At 40.1% G+C, this 20,043-nt stretch overlaps 1 protein-coding gene across 8 annotated transcripts in view; it reads right to left on the bottom strand.

Moving 5' to 3' along the window:
- Nucleotides 1–319: 319 nt before the first annotated feature.
- The window catches only part of MEI1 (meiotic double-stranded break formation protein 1), a 60,945-nt gene continuing 41,221 nt past the window's right edge, over nucleotides 320–20,043 (bottom strand). For 2 of the 8 annotated variants that reach the window (XM_042467747.1, XM_042467742.1), the window contains 10 exons: nucleotides 19,495–19,599; nucleotides 17,379–17,489; nucleotides 14,527–14,708; nucleotides 9,703–9,784; nucleotides 8,353–8,528; nucleotides 6,435–6,516; nucleotides 4,909–5,015; nucleotides 3,161–3,292; nucleotides 1,592–1,701; nucleotides 322–641 (listed from right to left, as the gene is read on the bottom strand). In XM_042467747.1, the coding sequence (XP_042323681.1) occupies nucleotides 596–641; nucleotides 1,592–1,701; nucleotides 3,161–3,292; nucleotides 4,909–5,015; nucleotides 6,435–6,516; nucleotides 8,353–8,528; nucleotides 9,703–9,784; nucleotides 14,527–14,708; nucleotides 17,379–17,489; nucleotides 19,495–19,599 (1,133 nt within the window). In that variant the 3' untranslated portion in view covers nucleotides 322–595. Of the gene's footprint in view, nucleotides 642–1,591; nucleotides 1,702–3,160; nucleotides 3,293–4,908; nucleotides 5,016–6,434; nucleotides 6,517–8,352; nucleotides 8,529–9,702; nucleotides 9,785–12,812; nucleotides 12,891–14,526; nucleotides 14,709–17,378; nucleotides 17,490–19,494; nucleotides 19,600–20,043 lie in introns of those variants that run through there. The other 6 variants (XM_042467741.1, XM_042467740.1, XM_042467744.1 and 3 more) reach the window with 6 other exon arrangements.

Raw genomic sequence — 20,043 nt, 5'->3', positions numbered from 1 at the left:
ATTTAAAAAAAAATATGAGAGAACATCTATGAGGAAGCAAAGAAGGGAAGAAGAAGAGCAAAAAGTTACAAGTGACTAGTAGGCTGGATGCTACCCCAGATGAACAGCATGATGGGTGAAAAGGAATTGGGGGAGGGGGCGAGTAGCTCCTAGTACCATTTACGTTGACATCTGAAGGGGCTGGAGCTCCCACCAAAAGCTACTCAGTTCTCAGATGCATTACCCAATTGTGTGAGGCACAGATACCAGTCTCAGTCTCATTTACTGAGCATTAACAGTTTCAGTCTATTTATTGAGTCCAAGCGCTTAGGGAATTTATCAGTACCATTTGCAAATTATCTTCCAGCTCAGTAAGGTGAAATTAAATGCACCCTTCAGTTAAGCCATTTCCAAGAAAAACAGGAAACATATTTTAAGTTTTTAATTAGGGAGTTTATGCTTCAATTACTGAACAGATTACTAAATCACCTTTGGAGCAGGCTCTAAACACTTGTACAGTATTATATTTCTAAGCCTTCTGGCTGGCACAAAAATACAAAGCCAAGTTACTTATCAATCCATTGTTATGAGCTCTTCTCAGTATTGTTTCTTTATTTCAGTTTCTGATCTGTGAGAGACAGACTGCCACACCTCCAAGACATCTGAATTCAAGTCTTAAATGAAAAATCAACAGAAAAGTGAAAAAAAATATATATGTTGTTGGAAAAAATCTATCTAAAACTCTGGAAGCACTTTGGGGAGGGGGTAAGGAGCAGAAAGTATTTCTCAAAGTAGCTCAAATGTTTGTCAGATTCTAACTGCATTCCTAATTCGATGTCTGAGTTTCATTCCTATTCAGTGTTTTTATGTCTATTCAGAACATTGTTAAAAAGAGTTCAAAAGACCTTACTTCCAGATAAGTGAATGCAGAAATGCTATCTTAGACAAGGAGCTTCAGGCTGAATCTATCAAAAAAAAAATTGTACCTATCCTTTCACATAATGCTTTTCCTTTAGCCACAGAAGCACAGAAATTATGATACAAATATCACAGTCATTCTGAGCTTTTGAATGAAATTGTTATAACTAATAATTACTGTCCTGCATAATGCTTCAGTAGCATAGAATCTGTTCCTAATGCTGAACAATTTTAAGGGAACTCACTACGAAGCGAAAAACTCAGGATCCCTTCACAGTTAATCTCAAAACCCAAGGGTACCCCATCTGTGTCTATTCTCTTATGTCCATGATGTACTGTCTTTAGCTATACTGTTTCTCCTCACTACCAATGAAATTACCATGAAAGCTACTCAAGCAGTGTCTCTAGTAACCTGTTACAGGAAAGGCCCTCCACTAGTAAACAAGGAAGTGGAATAAAAACCAATACTTTATCATTCCTATGCAACTAACACACAACATCACAATATCTCAAGCATCCAGTGTACAATCTCTTACAACCCTATTTCTTTCCATCTGATGTTGACTTTATATCTTTCACTTTGCCTGTGCTCAATTGTTGACAAAAGCACAGTGAAATTCTGGTGTGTTATGCCACAAAAAGCAGGCCAGACACATGCCTACGGTAACTTCACAAATATCCTGCCAAAGGATACACCATGTCTTGATGGGTCGAATGACTGTGGTTTGTGGATGGGAGACTCTCCAGCAAGATTTCAACTGAGACTGTTTGAGATGAATCCATTTGACATTTTCCACTTTGAATCTGACATTGAAATGAAATAAATTACAGACATAATCAATGAGTTTATTCTTTCATACCTTCTGTCATCTTCACTAGTGATAAACCCAAAGGCATGTCCACATAGCAGAGTTCCCTAGCACAAATTACCATACCACAAAATCAGATGCACAGGGTACTTTTAAAATAAGAGAATTTCAGCAAAAAAGTTATATTTTCTCTGCTTTGAAATCAGAAAGCCACATTGTACAGTCTACACATATGAAGCTCGCTGTGTTCTATACATCCCAAAACTGTATGGAATAAAGCACAGATAATCAGCATCTGTATGCCCATGTGGTATTACTGGTTTTGGGACAGCATAAGTGTACTTTTGACCCAGTGCCAATCTTGCATATATTTGCTCCTTATGTAAAATTCTTCTGCATCTCATTTTCCGTGCAGATACTAGAGGATAGAAGCCTGATTAGAGCATTACTAGAATCTGCCTCTCCCCATCTGTTATTCAGCAGCTCATCTACCAGATTTCATAAACTGAATTTCTTGTTTTCCTCTTCCTTCTCCATTTGCTTTTCCTTTTGTGTCCTCCATTTTTAAATTGTAGGGGATGGGGTAGAGATTATTTGGTTTTGTATGTACAACATTCAGGGGGGTTTCTAAATAGTCCATGGTATCAATGCTGATATAAATAAGTAAGAAAACACTTGAATCTGTCTGAAGGTGCTACAATTATTTCTAGCAGTGGTTCTTAACCTTTTCTTTAGCAGGGACCCCCTTTAAATATCTTTTGTTGTTGCAGACCTCAAGACAACTCAAGATTTAAAAGCCAAATAAAAATAATTACATCATCCATTAAACCTTCCCTCAGAGGCTTCAAAGGGGGAGGGAAGACTTTTCTCCTGCTGTTTCCCACCAATTTGTGCCTTGGCTCCTGTGATACAACTGTTCTGCTGCGGAGAGGTGGTGGTCTGAGCTACCTTCAAGCTTTTGTGAGCCTCCTGAGAGGCTATTGTATGCCTCTGTGGATCCATGGCCCACAAGTTAAGAACCACTGATTTGTAATATTTATTCACTACATTTCATAATGTTGCCCAGAAGAGTTTACAATGCAAACTAAAGAACACGGTTACCAAAAAAATGCAAAATATAGAAAATACTATAATACTTATAAAAACAAAATAAACTACTGTACAGAGTGAATTTTGTTTTATTTACTTTTAAAAGCGATTATTTCACTTGAAAGGAAGGTATTAAATAAAGGCATAAAAGGGAGAAAAATGCAAATGCCTTTACCAATGATGTTACATCATATAGCCCATACAATACAGGACAGGAATGGGCAAAATGGGTTCCCTCCCTAGTAAGTAGATTTTACAGAAATGAAATGGACAAGAACAAAAATAGCAGCTGGAAGAACAACCATTGTCACTCTAAGTATAACATCAGCTCACTGCTAGCAGATTATGTTCAGAAAAATCCTCACCTGAAGAAGAAAGGAGCGAAGAGCATTAACTGTGGCATCAGAAAGGTCTCTCAATTTGGTATTTGCTGCTTTTTTTAGTATGTGGCTAATTTCAGTATGTGAAACAATGCTGGTTCTCTGATACTGCATGAACTTGAAAGGGAAATAAAGTTTTATTTTAACCACAATGCAGACTAATATTCAGATTAACACAAAACCAGTAATTGCCACAGGAGTTTTTGGTGGGGTTTTCGGGCTATCTTGCGAAACATCAGGAAGAAACTTCTAGAACATGGCCACATAGCCCAAAAAACCCACAAAAAACTATGGATGCCGGCCATGAAAGCCTTCGACTCCACATGCCAGAGGAGATATTTGAACTGATTCTTCAATAATACTTCAGAAAAGAAGTTAGAAATTAGTACATTATTAGTCTGGATATATCCTGCTCCAGATGGGTCAAGGCCAGGATTAGATGACCAACTATTTTTCCAGGTTTTACCCTCAATTTATCTATGGGTTATATTAAAATCCATAATTTTGGCCCCCAAACCTGCCCTCAACCTATACATGAGGTCAATTTATGCACAACTACCGTATATACGGTAATTGTTCTGTAGCAAATTACATTAGAAGTAATCTTCCAAAGTTACAAAATATTAAATATAAAGCTAGATGTGAGGCCATGTCATAATATACAGAAATACTTAAGATTGTAATCCTACCTGGGAGTAAGTCCTATTGAACTCATTGGCTCTTACTTCTGAATAGTTATGCATATGATTATTCTGCAGGGCTAGCAAAAAGTGACACCGCATGGAAAATATGCAAGACATATACTGGCAAAATTGGTGTGTGTGTGTGGGGGGGAGGTCTAGAAGTTATCATCCCCAAGAAGGATGAAGTAAAATTTGCTATCTCTCCTGAAGCTAAGAATGTTGTGGACAAATACTGATATTCTGACTCCATAATTCAAGACACTGATGGATATATGCAAGTCTAATAGTTTGGCATGTGTTACAAATATTAAAGGATTTCCCCCAGATCCCTTGTTGTGTCCTTATGTGATCTGCATTAGCCCACAATATCATTCAGCTTGATATGCTGAGAAACTGTCAGCCCAAGGGGTTTCTACCTTGGTTTCTACCTCAGTTTCTATGGTGACAAAATAGTCATAATACTGAAGAGGTAAATTCACATGTCCCATCTTTTCTTTAATAATTTTTGATTTTTTAAAATTTAGAAACATCTATGTGGGTCTCCAATTTTAATTGGAGCAGAGGCATCATTTAAACTGTTCCTCCAACAACGCACTGCATATCCTGACCACACACATCCTGAATTTGCTTTCAAGTTTGCTGGGGAAAGAGACATTTGTGAAAGATTATGATCAGAGAATTAAGGAGGCAAGGATATTTACTCCCTCTCCAATATTAATGTTCTCATCAAAATCAGAATCCCAAAAACTACATTTAATGTATTGGGAATGGATTTCATCAGAAGAGCTAATTACAGATAGCACATCTACTTTGGCCCTGAGATCATCATAGAACTGGGCTCCTAGATATTGTTGGGACTTGCCATTCCCAGTATTCTTCTTCAATGACTATCCTGGCTAGAGTTGCTGGGACTTGCAATCCAATAACATCTGCATGGCTCTATGACTGATACTCCTGCCATAAGGATAAAGGGGACATAAAGAAGATAAACGAAGTCAGAGCGTCCTTCATGGTAGATTTTTGCAGGATAATGTATAGCCCTGTACTCACTAAAGTAACCAGTCTAAGAATTTCTGGTTGAAGTAAGGAATTTTCACCACCATCCAGAAGTGTGATCAGCAGGAACTTATTCCATGGTTGTGAAGCAATATGGCATGCTAAAAGTAGAGAAACGAACCAGAACTAGTTTAATGGTTTTAATAAAAACAACCCAATAGAAAAGATCCTAACTAACTGAATTTATTCATATACAGTAAAGACGTCCTTTATTTCATCAAGAAAATTATAAAGGGAAATTGTTCTAGCAAGAGACAAATTTGTGAAGATAAAACTTACTATCCCCCTTCAAGAAGAGCCATTACTACTTGTCACAATTTAACTGCCTACCTAGTTCATTAACAGCCAAAAAGTACCAAAGGATATAAAAGCAGAAGATAAATTCTGAGTTCCTCCAGACCAACCAAAGTCCACAGGATTTGGCAGGAGCTGTAGCTATACTTATCAGTGTTTTTAAAAAATATCTGTACAATGCTCTTCCTGTCTTGTGTTTTTATCCTGAAATTCAGGTATTAGCTGCAACTTTTACAGCCAGTGGGGGGTTGATTTTCCCTGTCCTGGGATCTCTAATACCAGTCAGGGAACTTTCACAAACCTGTTTCAGTTCCTCCTGCTATATTTTTGAGGAGGCCCACTTATGATATCTCAAATGAGGATGTCACCTTTTCCACATATGTTTTCCAGTGATCTGTGTTCCCTCAGTTCATTTCCAGTATTACTGAATATATATTTTCTCTCCTCTTTTTATAATGCTAAAGCAGTATAGTTTTATATCACAAAAAACTAAAAATAAATAAATAAATAGAAAATTAGAAATATAAAAAGGAAGTAATGTGCAAAAATTGGAAACATGGATATTGAGGGAAGACCATGTTGGATAGAGGTATTGAGTTCATGGAGAGGAACACATTGGTGGAGGGAAAGCATGTGAACCACACCTCAACTGGGAGAAAATAGTGAAGTGCAGACTGGGTGTAATGCTAAACTCCACTATAAACAACAACAAAGAGGAACCAGTATATTTAGAGCACCACTGGAAATAGGGGCAGAAATAAGCATTACAAAGCATTAGAATGCATGAAATCCTGGAACAAAATGCTCTGACTTTTACCAGAATTATTGGACAGTCTGCAGGAGCTCTCTGGGAATATAAAGTCTAAGAAAACTGCTAGGCCAGTTAACATTGAGGTTAGTCTACTGGGACATCATTTTTGTTTTTATTGGTGGCACAGTGGCTAAATGCCAATGCTGCAGCCACAACGTTGTGAATTCGAACCCAGAGGGCTCCAGGTTGACTCAGCCTTCCGTCCTTTTGTAAGTCAGTAAAATGAGTACCCAACTTGTTGGGGGCAATTAGCTTACAGATTGTAAACTGCTTAGAGAGTACTGAGTTCACTACGAAGCGGTATAGAAATGTAAATGCCATTGTTATTGCTATTACATGAATTACAGAAATGATGATGTTCAATTACTACAGATAATCCAAACAATGCAAAATAATAAAATAAATAAAACTATACCAATACTCTGATTCTTTGGTTGTAGATATGCCAGGAAGCCCTCAAGACAGCCAATGGCACTTTGTGATAGCAAAAGATCCCTCTGTAAGTATAAAGAAAATGATGAAGACACTGACTATACTTAGTTAAATCTAGCTAAAGAACAGGTTTTAGATTATAACAAAAATAAACTGAGAATATCTATCCACCCACTGTCAAAATGATCAAAAATATTACATAATATTTTAAGGTTTACATGCCTCATGCCCCCAAGACCGGAAACCACCCCGGCTGATTACGTGGGGGTGGCTTTGAGATGCATTTACATACCACATGCCACCAGAGCACCCAGAAGCCACTCCTATTTGGGCCGGATCTTTTCTGCTCCTATTTGGGAAGCGTCAGGGTGGATTGGTGCTGCAGCGTAAGGTTGTCGCGGCCCCAATCTGCCCTTTTCAGGCTGTCTGTTTCGGCTCTTAGTACAGGAAGCTATTGGAGTTAAAACAAGACCTGACAAATGCCCAGGAGTTTACACTTGGTCTGTACTGAAACAAATGGTCTATTGTTTGTGGATATTCAAGATTTCAATTATATAATGAATGGAATAGAAATGGGAGAAAATGTAATTCTCAGATTTATCTGTTAGTTTGAAACAGATCACCCGTGTGCTGCTTATAACAAATACAGTGGTCCCTCCACATTCACTGGGGTTAGGGGTGAAGTATCCCCATGAATGTGGAAAAACTGGGGGAAAAACCCTATTCTTTTTACCTAAGAGAACACCTCTCTAGGAATCTCCATGTCCTCCAGTGCAACTCTATGGTTAAATCTGCCAGAGGTCAATCACAGGAGTTTATCACATGTGAAATTGGAACTCCAATCCAAAACCATTCCAAAGGGAAGGGGAAGCAGAGTCATTTCGAATCCAAGGCAATTCACATGATTAATTATCACACATGAAGAGGGAAATTGTGGTCATTTCTGAGGCAAAGCGGAACAAGTGAAAAATAAATTATCATACCATGCGGATTCAACAATTCGAATTGGCACCATGCTCAGTGGGGCTCTGAACGCATCAAGAACTTTTACGCTTCTGGGGTGAAGGGGGCCACTTTCTGTTTCCTGTTTTCCATTAATGCTAGCTTCACATGAATTTCCTGTTTCACATGAATGCTAGCCTCATGTGAATCGTTCCTGTCATCCCTCCCAGCCACATCTGAATGTAGCCTCCATTCTTTCCATCCCTATTATTATTATTAATAAAAAAATTATTTCCTGCCTCTCCTCCAGGCTTGAGCTAGAATACCCTATTATTATTATTATTATTATTATTATTATTATTATTACGCTGTGCCTTGTTCTCCTTTGGGTACTCTGCCTCTAGCCTCACATGAATCGTTCCTGCCATCCCTCCTGGACACATCAGATTGCCTTGGAGTTTTTTTTGGGGGGGGGGGGTACCAGGACCAAAGCAAAGTTGCATTCCACACCAAGACCAATTCTAATTGGATTCGAATTGACCTTGGAAAAAGATTTGTGAATTCACTAGTTCACCAAATTCACCTACATCAGGAGTGACCTTGGATTGACGTAGGATTGGCCTCAGAATGACTTCCCATAGAAAGCAATCACGTGTGATAATCTATCACATTATAACGTGAATTCGCATGGTTGGGCTTGAAATGGCTTCGGATTGGAGTTGCAAAAACCGTCATGTGATATCGTCCATAGAATCATGTGGAGGACCTACAAATGCCTAGAGAAGTGTTTTCTCTAGGAACTTCTAGGTTCTCCAGCACTACTTTAAGTTTTCCAACATGACTTCCACTGGAGAACTTAACAGATTCCTAGAGAGAACATATTAATCAAAACTGCAAATAATCAAAGCTGCAAATGTGGAGGGCCAATTGTATTTAAATTACTATCAAGAGATTTCTACCTGGACCAATAGGTTCTGTAGATGGATTACCAAGGACAGTACATGGTCCAAGGCCAGTGGATACAAGGAGACATCCTCTTTTGACTGTGGTAGTTCCTTCCCTTGCTGAACAAATTTCACAAATGAGGAGCAGAGGGTCTGCCTAAAGAAGGCTCTCAAAAATTGAAGGACGCTGACTGAACAAAGAATTATACATTAGTACAAAGAATATTCCCCATCTCACACTTCAGATACTGTTAGCAGTTACAAATTACTATTCTAGAGCTCCATATTGCATTTGAATGTCTACACTAAGTTTTCAATTGTTTTTTTTTTTTAATTTGGACGTGAAAAAAGTAAACTTACAAACTGGCTTGTTTTCTGACTACTGTCACATCCATATGATAATATCATTCAGTGGCAGTGTCCATTTCAGAAACATTAGTTTTACACTGCCTGATTATAGAAAATACATAGTATCACCTCAGGAGTAAAAATCCAGTATTTAGGTTTGCAGGTTTCTGCTTCTCTTATGTGATGTGCTCATATATATGGGCCTGTACAGACAGGCCAAAATAAAGCTGCTTCGGGTCACTTTGGAGGTATGCTGTTTAAATGACAGACACATCTTAAGAGGCCAGAAGCCATACCAAAGCCACGCTCCAGTCCTAAGGACTGGGCCACAGCTTTGTCACAGCTTCTGGCCTCTTACGATGGGTGTGTCATTTAAACAGCATACCTCCAAAGTGACCCGAAGCAGTTTTATTTTGGCCTGTCTTTAGGGGCCCTATATTACACTTGATGATGCAAACACAAATAATTCGAAGCTCACTGAATGGTCTAGAGCAGTGATTCCCAAATTCTGGTTCTCCAGATAGTTTGGACTTCAGTTCCCAAAAGCCTCAGCCATCTTGGCCAATGCTCTAGGATTCTGGAAGCTGAAGTCTGAAACACCTGGAAGGTCAGAGTTTGGGAATCATTGGTCAAGAGTACTTGAACATGTAGGCAAACTTGAAGTAGGAAATGATTTGATCCATGCTTGGATGGGGATCGTAGAGCACTCCCTGCAAACTACTTGGGTAAAGAGAGAAACACAAAGGAAAGGAAGATTTCCAGTTCCTTCCCTGCTGACTGATCCACTTGGGAAAGCATCTTCAACTAACTGTCAGAAGAGAACTGAAGAAAACCTGGGTATAGGCATGTTCCAATAGTGCACAGAAATAAATTCAGTGACAAACTACAATTTGCTGCAATGTCCCACGATTTACACATTTTCCAAACAGCAGTGACTTACATTTTCTAACTTGTGAAGTGGCCTTTACTTTACTTACTCTCTCAGCATTAAATAATGTTGACAGAGATGTCACCTACCAAAGAATAATAAGGGCTTCTCCTTCCTGAATGCAAGTGCACTGAAGAATTTGTCCACATCCAGACAGATTACATGATGAACCTTTCAGAAATTAATCAGGGAATGGTTTCAGAAAGAGAATGAAAAAAAGACAGGTTCTTATAAAGAACACAAAGAGGGACCATAGTATTTTCTCCAGTTTGGAAATATTAGCTTTTCCACCTCACAGGTCCCAGAACCTACAACGCTCAGTAGACATGCTATCAAAGGGATTCTGGGATTCTGGGAATTATACCCCTCACCCCCCAAGCTCTGTTGTTTTTGCTCTCCAGAGATTGACTCCTCCCCACAAAAAGAACCCTGGCACTGTAACTGTAACTCCTGCAATTTATTCCTTATATTATTAATTTATAAGAGGCAGAATTCCATAGCTTCTGTGTTCACAATGAGAGAACACAGACAGTCAGGAACCATGCTTTTGATTCATCTTCATTTTTAGCACCTTGCTGAAATAAATGAGGCCAACTGTTTCTTTAAAATGTTGCTTCCCTTTAGATGATTAGGCAATGACACAACATTAGCTCATGCGCATGAACAGTAAGTAGTTCCATCAATTTTGTGCTTGTATCAAAGTACTCCTGAGAATCAGGAATTTTCTCAATTCATACTTTAACATAATAGTTCAAGTTTCCTAGAGACTACAGAGGAAAGTAACAATACAGTAGTCTTGAATCCGCTTTCCTAAGTTTAAGTGATATGGTTCATGTCATTTACATATATTACCTAGGCAGTTTATAGAATAAATTGTGGTTTGAGTTGGGATTTAATTTAACCCATTGTGGATGGATCTTCTGCAGACAATGACTTATTTTGCCACTCCTTTGATCAGGGTTATGCAGCTTGTTCCTCTCCAGATGCTGCTGGCCTGAAACTCTAATCAGACTTAATCAGCGCTAGCCAGTCTAGCCATTGCTGAGGACAGGTGAAAGCTGCAGTTCAATATCTGGTGAACTATGAGTAGACCACTTCTATGATATGGAATGGCTGCAATCAGCCATTCATATCTTTCACAGGCTATAATTAAACCAGATAGTATTTTACCAACCACAGCTTTTTCTTTTGTCCAAAACCAGAACATTGTAGTTACCAGCTTTGGAACAAACTATGATCTTAACAATAACATAACATTGACTTAGCATCTTGTCTTTTTTTTTGTTTAGGCTGGCAATCATATTCTCCTGGTTCAGAAAAAAATGGTCTGCTGACCTGTCAGAGGAAGAGGAAGCAGCAGCTGGGTACCCCCCATCATACCTGGAGAATGCTTTGACTCAAGAGTCTCCCCACAACTACCAATACCCCGATGATGCCAACACACAAAGAGAGGAAGCAGCAAATTTTATACAGACCACTAATTTGTTTATTTATACTCAAATCACCAAGGACAGATGATATTCCGATCAAATTGCTTCAATCTACATTTAAAGAGACAACTCTAGTGCTAACCAACATATGTCAACGAGTATGGAAAACAAAATCAATCAATAAATAATAAAATGATGGCCAACAAATTGGATACTTCATATTCGCGGTCTTGACCCTTGCGGTTTTGATTATTCGCAAGGTTAAGGCTGCCAGCCCAGGCATTCCTCCTCCCCTTCCCTCCTGTGCTTTTCTCCATTTCTTTCCCAGCTGGCCAGACAGTGATCCAGACGGGAAAGGGAGGAGGAGCCTCAATCCCTCCAGGATCCGCTCCCTTCCCCCGTCACTCCCTGGCTGTCCAAGGGGTGATGGAGCAGGAAAAGGCAGGAGGAACCTCAATCCTCCCACATCCATTTGCCTGCCCCATCACTCCCTGGGCTGTCCAAGGAGCGATGGGACAGACAAAGGGAGGAGGATTTTCCATCTCCCTGGGACTCTTTGCCTGCCCTATTGCTCCCTGGGCTGTCCAAGTGGCAATGGGGCAGGCAGAGAGAGGAGCATCCTCCATCCCACCCCCCAGGACTCTTTCCCAGCTGGATCACTCCCTGAGCAGCCCAGACCCTGATCCAGCTGGGAAAGAGATTTGGGGGGATGGGGGCTCCTCTTCCCTTTCCCTGCCTGATCACCCCCTGGGGAAGAAAGCAATCTGGCTGGGAAAGGGGCAGGGAGCTAGTTAATTGGCTTCTGAGTGGGGGGAGGCAGAGTTATTCACAGTTTTTCCATATTTGCAGGAGTCTCATCCCTGCTTTGGAAGTGGGCCATGAGGTCACTATGGCCCCAGTGCAATCACAGCCTGACCACAGCCACAGCAGTCTCTGGCCACTCCTGCCAAGCCATCTGCTTCAACCATAAATGCAGAGAGAGAAATCCCAAAGGTCCAAGAGGGGTTCAGGAAAGGAAGAGGCACTATGGCAAGCCCTTTACAGACTGAGTGCCCAAACTGCAACCCAAAACCCACTTATTTATCACAAAGTGCCATGTTCCTCTGGCTTTCTAGAAACAAACTCTGGTGAACTCTGTGGTGCGGTGACAAAGCATGTGCCCACTGAGTGCCACCTCTAGCAAGCGTGTCATAGGTTCGCCACCACTGCAAGGATTACCTTGCAAACATACGATGGCCAATGGAGCGCACCAGGAAATCCCAAAAGAAAATTAACATGTGCTTTATAATAATAATAATAATTATTATTATTATTACTACTACTATACCCTGCTCTTCAGCCAAGGCTATCAGAGCGGCTTACAATTTGTTATAGACTATGTTTATAGACTATAGTAAAGCTTTTGATTGCATAGATCATGAAAGGCTATGGAATGCCCTTAAGGACATGGGAGTGCCAATACATCTGATAGTCCTGATTAGAAATCTGTACTCAGGACAAGATGCCACTGTCAGAACAGAACACGGAGAAACAGAATGGTTCCCAACTGTAAAAGGAGTCAGATAAGGCTGCATCTTATCACCCTACTTGTTCAATTTATATGCAGAACATATTGTAAGAAAAGTAGGCCAGGACAAAGAAGAAAGAGGAGTAACAATAGGAGGAAGGGATACTAACAATTTAAATCACCATAATACTAGCAGAAAACGTCACAGACCTGAAACAACTACTAAGGAAAGCCAAGGAAGAAAGTGTAAAGGCAGGCTTACTGTTCAACATAGAGAAAACAAAAATAATGACCACGAAGAATCCAAAAACTTGTCCATAGGTTGTCTGGCATATTCAACCTAGACAATGAAGAATAGAAATAATAAAAGAGTTCTCATACCTGGGATCAAACATTGATAAGAACATGGACTGTAGCCAGGAAATCATAAGAAGATTTAGAATGAGGAGGGCAGCTATGAAAGAACTAGAAAATATCATAAAATGCAAAGTTATACAATTGAGCATGAAAGTTAGAATTATACAAGCCACTGTATTCCCTATTACAATGTATGGATATGAGAGCTGGAAAGTTGAGTAAAAAGATAGGAAGAAAATCAATTCATTCAAGATGTGGTGCTGGAGAAGAGCACTGAGGATCCCATGGACAGCCAAAAAGACAAACAAATGGGTCCTAGAGCAGATCAAGCTAGAAACTTCCATGGAAACCAAGAGAACAAAACTAAGGCTGTTGTACTTTGGACATATCATGAGAAGGCATGATTTACTGGAAAAAACAATAATGTTAGAAAAGGTGGACCAAAGTAGAAAGAGAGAAAGGCCACATGCTAGATAGATGAACTCTATTAAATAGATCATGGGTATGAATTTACAGGAACTATGCAGAGCAATGGAGGACAGGGAGTCTTGGATATCTCTCATCCACAGAGTTGCCATGGATTGAGATTTACTTAGGGCAGTTAACAACAACAAATTGTAGGTAAGTATCCAGGGGCTTACACCCAAGTGGATTCTGCAGCTGTTATTTGATGTTGCACCTCAACAGGTAGGTTGAGCACATCAAAAACCAGATTGAGGTGGTTTGTGCTTTAACAGGCTGGCAGTCTAACGTTTGGATCTATTTCTCCTGCCATGCCAACACTATTCAGCTTTAATAAATAAAGTTGTAGCTCCTATTGTCCCAGCTTTCTTTGTGTTTTCCTTTCCTCTGTCCATGCAAACACTTTGCCACTGGACCCAGGAAGCATTTTTATGCCAGGGTTTTAAATAAATAAAATAATAAAATTTTTATTTGTACCCCGCCCTTCCAAACGATCAGGGCGGCTAACAAAATGCACCGAAGTGCAGACAATATACAAGATTAAAAACAACCATAATAAAACAACAATCCATAAAAACAATAAAAAGCCCCTTAGCCCGTCCTCACGGCCACGAGAGAGGAGGGAGGCCCACAGGATATTTAGTCGGGGAATGCCTGATTAAATAGGAAGGTTTTAAGACCCTTCCTAAATTGGGCCAGGGTGGAAGATGAGCGGAGCTCCGTGGGCAGCGTATTCCAAAGGGCTGGGGCAGCTGTGGAAAAAGATCTTCTGGCAGTGACAGCCAACCTAGCCCCTGGCACCTTCAGGAGTTGCTGCCCAGATGTTCTGAGGGTGCGAGGCGGAATGTACGGAATGTTTTATCCCTGTTTTGTTCTCAGTTGCTTGTGCCACACAGTGAAGAATGAAAAGACTCCATGTGCAGACAAAATGCTAATTCATATCTTGGTTTATTAAGCTGATTTTCCAAACCAGGCCAGTGTGTCATTAACATAACAGATTTAGGGAACATTAATGGGAGCTAACAGTGCTTGGCTGCATCAGGTTCCTGCTATAGAATAAAGTGTGACTTGTCCATATTTACAAAAAACAATTGTATACTTATTAGTATTTAACCTTCCTTTTATAAGTTGTGCATAAGGATGATAGTATTTCTAACCTCTGTATTGTACGCATTTTGTTGACTCAAGAGGGAAGCAGTCAGCAACCAAGCAGAGCACAGCAGTGCTTCACTGGATGCAGAGAAAGCAGGTTCAGATGAAGAGGCTGGCATCCAAGTGCAATGGAGAACTTTCTCAAGTAGCTCAAGCAAAGGTGCATTGGAAAATAACATTGCCACCACTGTGAAGGAAAAAAAGGGGCTAGCAAAGCTGTGTGACATGGGTACAATAAAAGGTTAACAGTTATGGGAACTTTAAGTACCAATTGTCAGTAGCTTCCAAAATCTACAAGTGACACTGTCCTTGTCCTGAAAGAAAAACATTACAGCCAGGGACGTAGCCAGGATTTTGGGAAGGGGGGGGGGTCCAGACTAAGTGCCACCATTATAATGGGGCTTGGGTGCAGCAGCATGGCAGCACACACCATTCATTTTATTTAACGTAAAGGGGGGGGGGGCCGGCCCCCCAAAACCCCCCCCCTTGGCTACGTCCCTGTTACAGCCAATGATTTTAAACACAGGGCAGAGGTACATGTGACCTTCATCATACTGTAGTTCAACTCCTATAACATCTCATCAGCCAAACTTACACGTTATGCTTGTCTTATTTTAAAAATTTCTGTAGTTATGTGGTGGAAATTCATTATTAATTCTATATAATGTTTTTCTTTCTATTATGCTATTTTTAAATACTATCTTATTGAAAATAGGAAAAAGTAAATAAATAGATTTGTAAAAAGTCTTTAAAATGTAAAATGAACAATTAGAAGAGTGGCACCACCCACCATCAGACATCTCTATAGCTGCTGTAGGTAGCCCTTTCACCATTACTGATAATACCACATCTTTAAACCCTCTGATGGTTCATTGTTGGAAGACACATAGTAATTGAGTGCATTTTAGTTTTTCTTTTATACATTATTCCAGATAATAGTTCATGATTATACATCTGTCATATTTGAAGAGGCTTTATACTATATGTATTCACCATGCAGGAAAAAAATGCAAATAATCATAACTCCAAAAGCCAGCATGGTGTAGTGGTCTGAATGTTGGATTATGACTGTGGAGACCAGGGTTTGACTCTCCACTCAGTCATGGAACCTCACTGGGTGACCTTGGCAAGTCACAGTCTCTCAGCCCTAGAGAAAAGCAAAGGCAACCTCCCCACCCAAACAAATCGTGCCAAGAAAACTCTGTGATAAGTTTGTCTTAGGGTCGCCATTTTCCTTAGGGTCACCATATGTCAAAAATTATTTGAAGGCACATAACAACCATAACTCCCCAATATTTGTGCAGTTGTGATTGGTCACGATCGTAATACAGTGAGAGAGACATAAAAGGTAAAGGCAAAGGTTTCTCCTTTGACACAATTGTCAAGTCATGTCCAACTGTAGGGGGCCGTGCTCATTGCCATTACTTAGCTGAGGGAGCCAGTGTTGTCAAAGACAACTCCATGATATGTGCCCTATGAGGAACGACTTAGGGAGCTGGGGATGTTTAGCCTGGAGAAGAGAAGGTTAAGAGGTGATATGATAGCCCTGTTTAAATACTTGAAGGGATGTCACACTGAGGAGGGAGCAAGCTTGTTTTCTGCTGCTCCAGAGACTAGGACTCTGAGCAATGGATGCAATCTACAGGAAATGAGATTCCACCTTAACATTAGAAGGAACTTCCTGACAGTAAGAGCTGTTTGACAGTGGAACAAACTCCCTTGGAGTGTAGTGAAGTCTCCTTCATTGGAGGTCTTTAAACAGGCTGGATGGCCACCTGTCACAGGGGATGCTTTGATTGAGATTTCCTGCATGCCAGGGAATTGGAATGGATGGCCTTTACGGTCTCTTCCAACTCTATGATTCTATGACTGCATGGAAAGCTGTTACCTTTCCACCTAAGTGGTATCTATTTATCTACTTGCACTTTTACATGCTTTTGAATTGTTAGCTTAGCAGAAGCTGGGAATAGTGACTGAGTTCACTCCATCACGGGGTGCTTGGGTCTTCAACTGCTACACTGAGATCATTAAGTCAGTGTCTGAACCGCTGGTATAGAATATATTTCAGTTTCATATGGATACAAATTCAGCTATGATTTAGTGTTATATTAACAGCCTTGGCATCTTTGACTTTCTCTTCTTATCTTCTCCTTTGGCACAGCTGCAAGGAATTTGGAAACTTTTTCTTCTGTTTTCAATTAACTATGGCCCTGTACAAACCAGCACTTTGGGCTGGCCTGGGGGCGGAGTCGGTGTTTCATGTCCACATGATGCTTGCCCCAACTCTGCCCCCCAAGGCACTCTGACGCTGCGAGCTGCTCCACATGACGCACAGCGTCATGGTGCTCCTCCAGCACTGTGACTATATGACGTAGCACCGAAGGAGCGCCGCCAAGCCGCAGCAACGCAGCTATGGCACCCTCTCCAGGGTGCAAAAAGGAGCTGCTTTTTGCAGCTCCTTTTTGCACCCTGGAAAGGTTGGATTGGAGCCACAGCATGTGGTTTCCGCAGCCCCAATCTGGCTGAAGAAGGGGTGGCTGGAAGCTGCCCCTTCGGGGTTGTTTGTACAGTCCAAACCTGAATAAAAAGGGGTTTGTCTTGATTTAGGGAAGCAAGCAAACCTCAAACTCTGGTCAAACTGGTCTGTTCCCTAAACCATAGTAAAGATTAATCAGTTCCAGATTTGAACATAATAGCGTTAATTGAAAACTCAAACAAAATCATTCAGTTATGGCTAGATGTTTATTGTAACATCTGCACCAGATTGTGCAGACATAACTGTGATATATAATGATTCCTCAACTTGTGGGAAAGAAGTATCAGAATTAAATCACAAAATCAAATTTTAACTTTATACCTCTTTGCCGACTGGAAAGTGTTGTCTGCTGAAGACTCCAGTAGAGGAAATTTAGGGATGGTTGAAGAATTTCATGATCACTTGGGTTGCATTTTCCAGACAAATTGCTGACTGTGTGACAGAAACAGTCAGTATTCAAATATGCCAAAACTCTGGGTACAGACTGTTGATACAGAAACAGCTATACCACCTCAGAACACCAATCAAGTTGGTGTTAATATCATTACAGACCCTGACAAGAAATATCTACTGCAAAAAAGAAAACAAGAAATTCCATAATGATTACTGTCACATCTGTAGATTGTAATTAGCACACATTTTGCAATCCTCTCCTGTATTCAGTCTAGAAAGTGAACCACCTACTGCCTACAATCAGGCACACCTTAGAGGGGATGGGTCATGATAGGTGGAGAATCCCCATGACATGCCCCTGTAGACTGTGGAATAGAAATGAATGTTCCTGAAAGCTCCAAAGAATTGGATCTGGAACACTCAGATATCTGACTTCTGTAATTTAATAAATATTCATTCTTAGGGCAACTGATTAAAGAGACTAGAGAAAACTGATGAGGCAGTGATTCTCGACAACTACATAGGCAAAACTCCTAAGTATCTTAGGAGAAATCTATGACCTATCCTGACCATATAACCTCTGTATCAAGAACCAGGGACAAAGGTGTTAATCCTGGGGGGGGGGAGACTATGGTAGATGAGATTGTGATTTTCTTTGACACCAGCAGCATGAGAGTTTATACATAAATATGTGCACACAAAGATTTCATTTGGCCCACATTTTTAAATTAACTAACTTGATTCACATTTCCCAGGCTAATATGTTGGTTAAACAAGTAATCCTTTCTTTTTCATACACCTCTCAATTCTGTGATACAATTCTCTGATTAAAAAAGAAATCAAAATATGTAGAAAACTATACATTTTAAAATAAACAGCATGCAAAAACATGTAGCTTGTGAAAAATTGATTTAAAATAATGTGTACTTGTAAGTAAAATTCACAGCTTTTATATGAGAGCTATGGGTTCAGCTTCTACTTCAGCCCTGGTGGTGCAGTGGTTAAATGCCTGTACTGCAGCCATTCACTCAAAACCACAAGGTTGCGAGCTCGACACAGGCTTGTATCCTTCTAAGGTCGCTAAAATGAGTACCCAGACTGTTGGGGACAAATTAGCTTACTTGCTAATTAGCTTACTTGCTGTTCACCGCTATGATCTTTGGAATAGCGGTATATAAATAAAACAAATTATTAAATTATTATTATTATTATTACTTCAGCACCTTCTTCCACAGAAGAGTTATCAGCTGAAATGCTCCATTTCTCTTGCCTACTAATGTTAATAGGAGTCCAGAAGATTATAGTGTCCATGACAAAGAAGATCCAAACTATGAATGTCAATTTGTGGAAGGCTGTTCCCATAAAAAGAACACTTTTGAAAGAAAATTACTTTTCCCATCATCTCTGGAGAGGAGATCAGGTCCCGAGATGCAAAATGTATCTGGAGTCTAATGGCTCTTTTTGTGATTGATCAAGATAGCATGTTCTATAAGAAAAGAAAGAGTGGCCTGAAGGTCCCTTCTTGCTCCAGAGAGATGGAGGCAAAGAATAATATCATTTAGGTTTGGGTAAATATGGATGTCTTGAATGAGACCAGGCTAAAAGGCAAAGAAGCCCATACTAGAGGTAACAGAGCTAAAAATAAAGCCTGCAGTAAATTAACAATAGAAATTATCAACCAGCTGGGGAGATGAGCTAACAGAAAAAATTGCATGTCTTGTAAGCACTGAGCTTGAGCATTCTCCCCTTCCCCTCCTGACAGCTCCTTACATTATTACTTTTCATAATCAAATTACAGTGCGCCTGTGTTTTACGCGGGCGTGCTATACACGGCTTTGAGCTTACGCGCAAAGCTGTGTAGAGCCGCACGGGGCGGCACATCCCATTTGAATGTACCTTAAATTATATAGTAAGCTAAACAACATTTTACACCAGAAGTCCATGACATCACATCATGCTATTAAAGTAACATCTGGTTTGTCTGCAAATAAAGCTTTCCTATCCCTAAACCAAAGACTCACACCAAAAAATATCAGAAACTCACCCAAATGAAGCAATCTGAAATCTGTGTTGTCCAGCTCTCTCTCCATTACATACCTCAATTGCACCAGGAAGAGGAGGTTTAATGAAAGTGGCAGTGTCTGGTTAACTAAATAAAGATATGAACCAAAGGGTAGAAGGTACAGGGAAGCCTATTTAAGCTGAGAATTTTTCAATAAAAGCTATTGGGGGGCGGGGAGAGAAGCTAGACTAGCTTAGGTGATGGATTCTCCACTGGACATATTTAAGCAAAATATAACCAAAATGCTGTCATAGATGCTGTAGTTGCAACATGCTTTGAACAAAGGGTTAAACTAAATACTGTACTGTATATACTCATCTATAAGTCAACCTCATGTATAAGTCAAGGTCAAGTTTTGGGGCCAAAATTATGGATTTTGCTATGAACTGTGGATAAGTCTAAGGTAAAACCTGGGGGCATACAGCAAAGGATCTAAAAGATGAAGCAAAGCAATACAATGTCAAAGAACTTACAAAATTCCAGCAGACATAACTCTTTACTCCTAATACTGGATGGATGAGAGAGTAGAGG

This window comes from Sceloporus undulatus, chromosome 5, assembly GCF_019175285.1.
Source record: "Sceloporus undulatus isolate JIND9_A2432 ecotype Alabama chromosome 5, SceUnd_v1.1, whole genome shotgun sequence".
Classification (NCBI taxonomy): Eukaryota; Metazoa; Chordata; class Lepidosauria; order Squamata; family Phrynosomatidae; genus Sceloporus; species Sceloporus undulatus.
The sequence above is the reverse complement of the archived record's forward strand: the minus strand, read 5'-3'. Positions and strand labels throughout refer to the sequence as shown.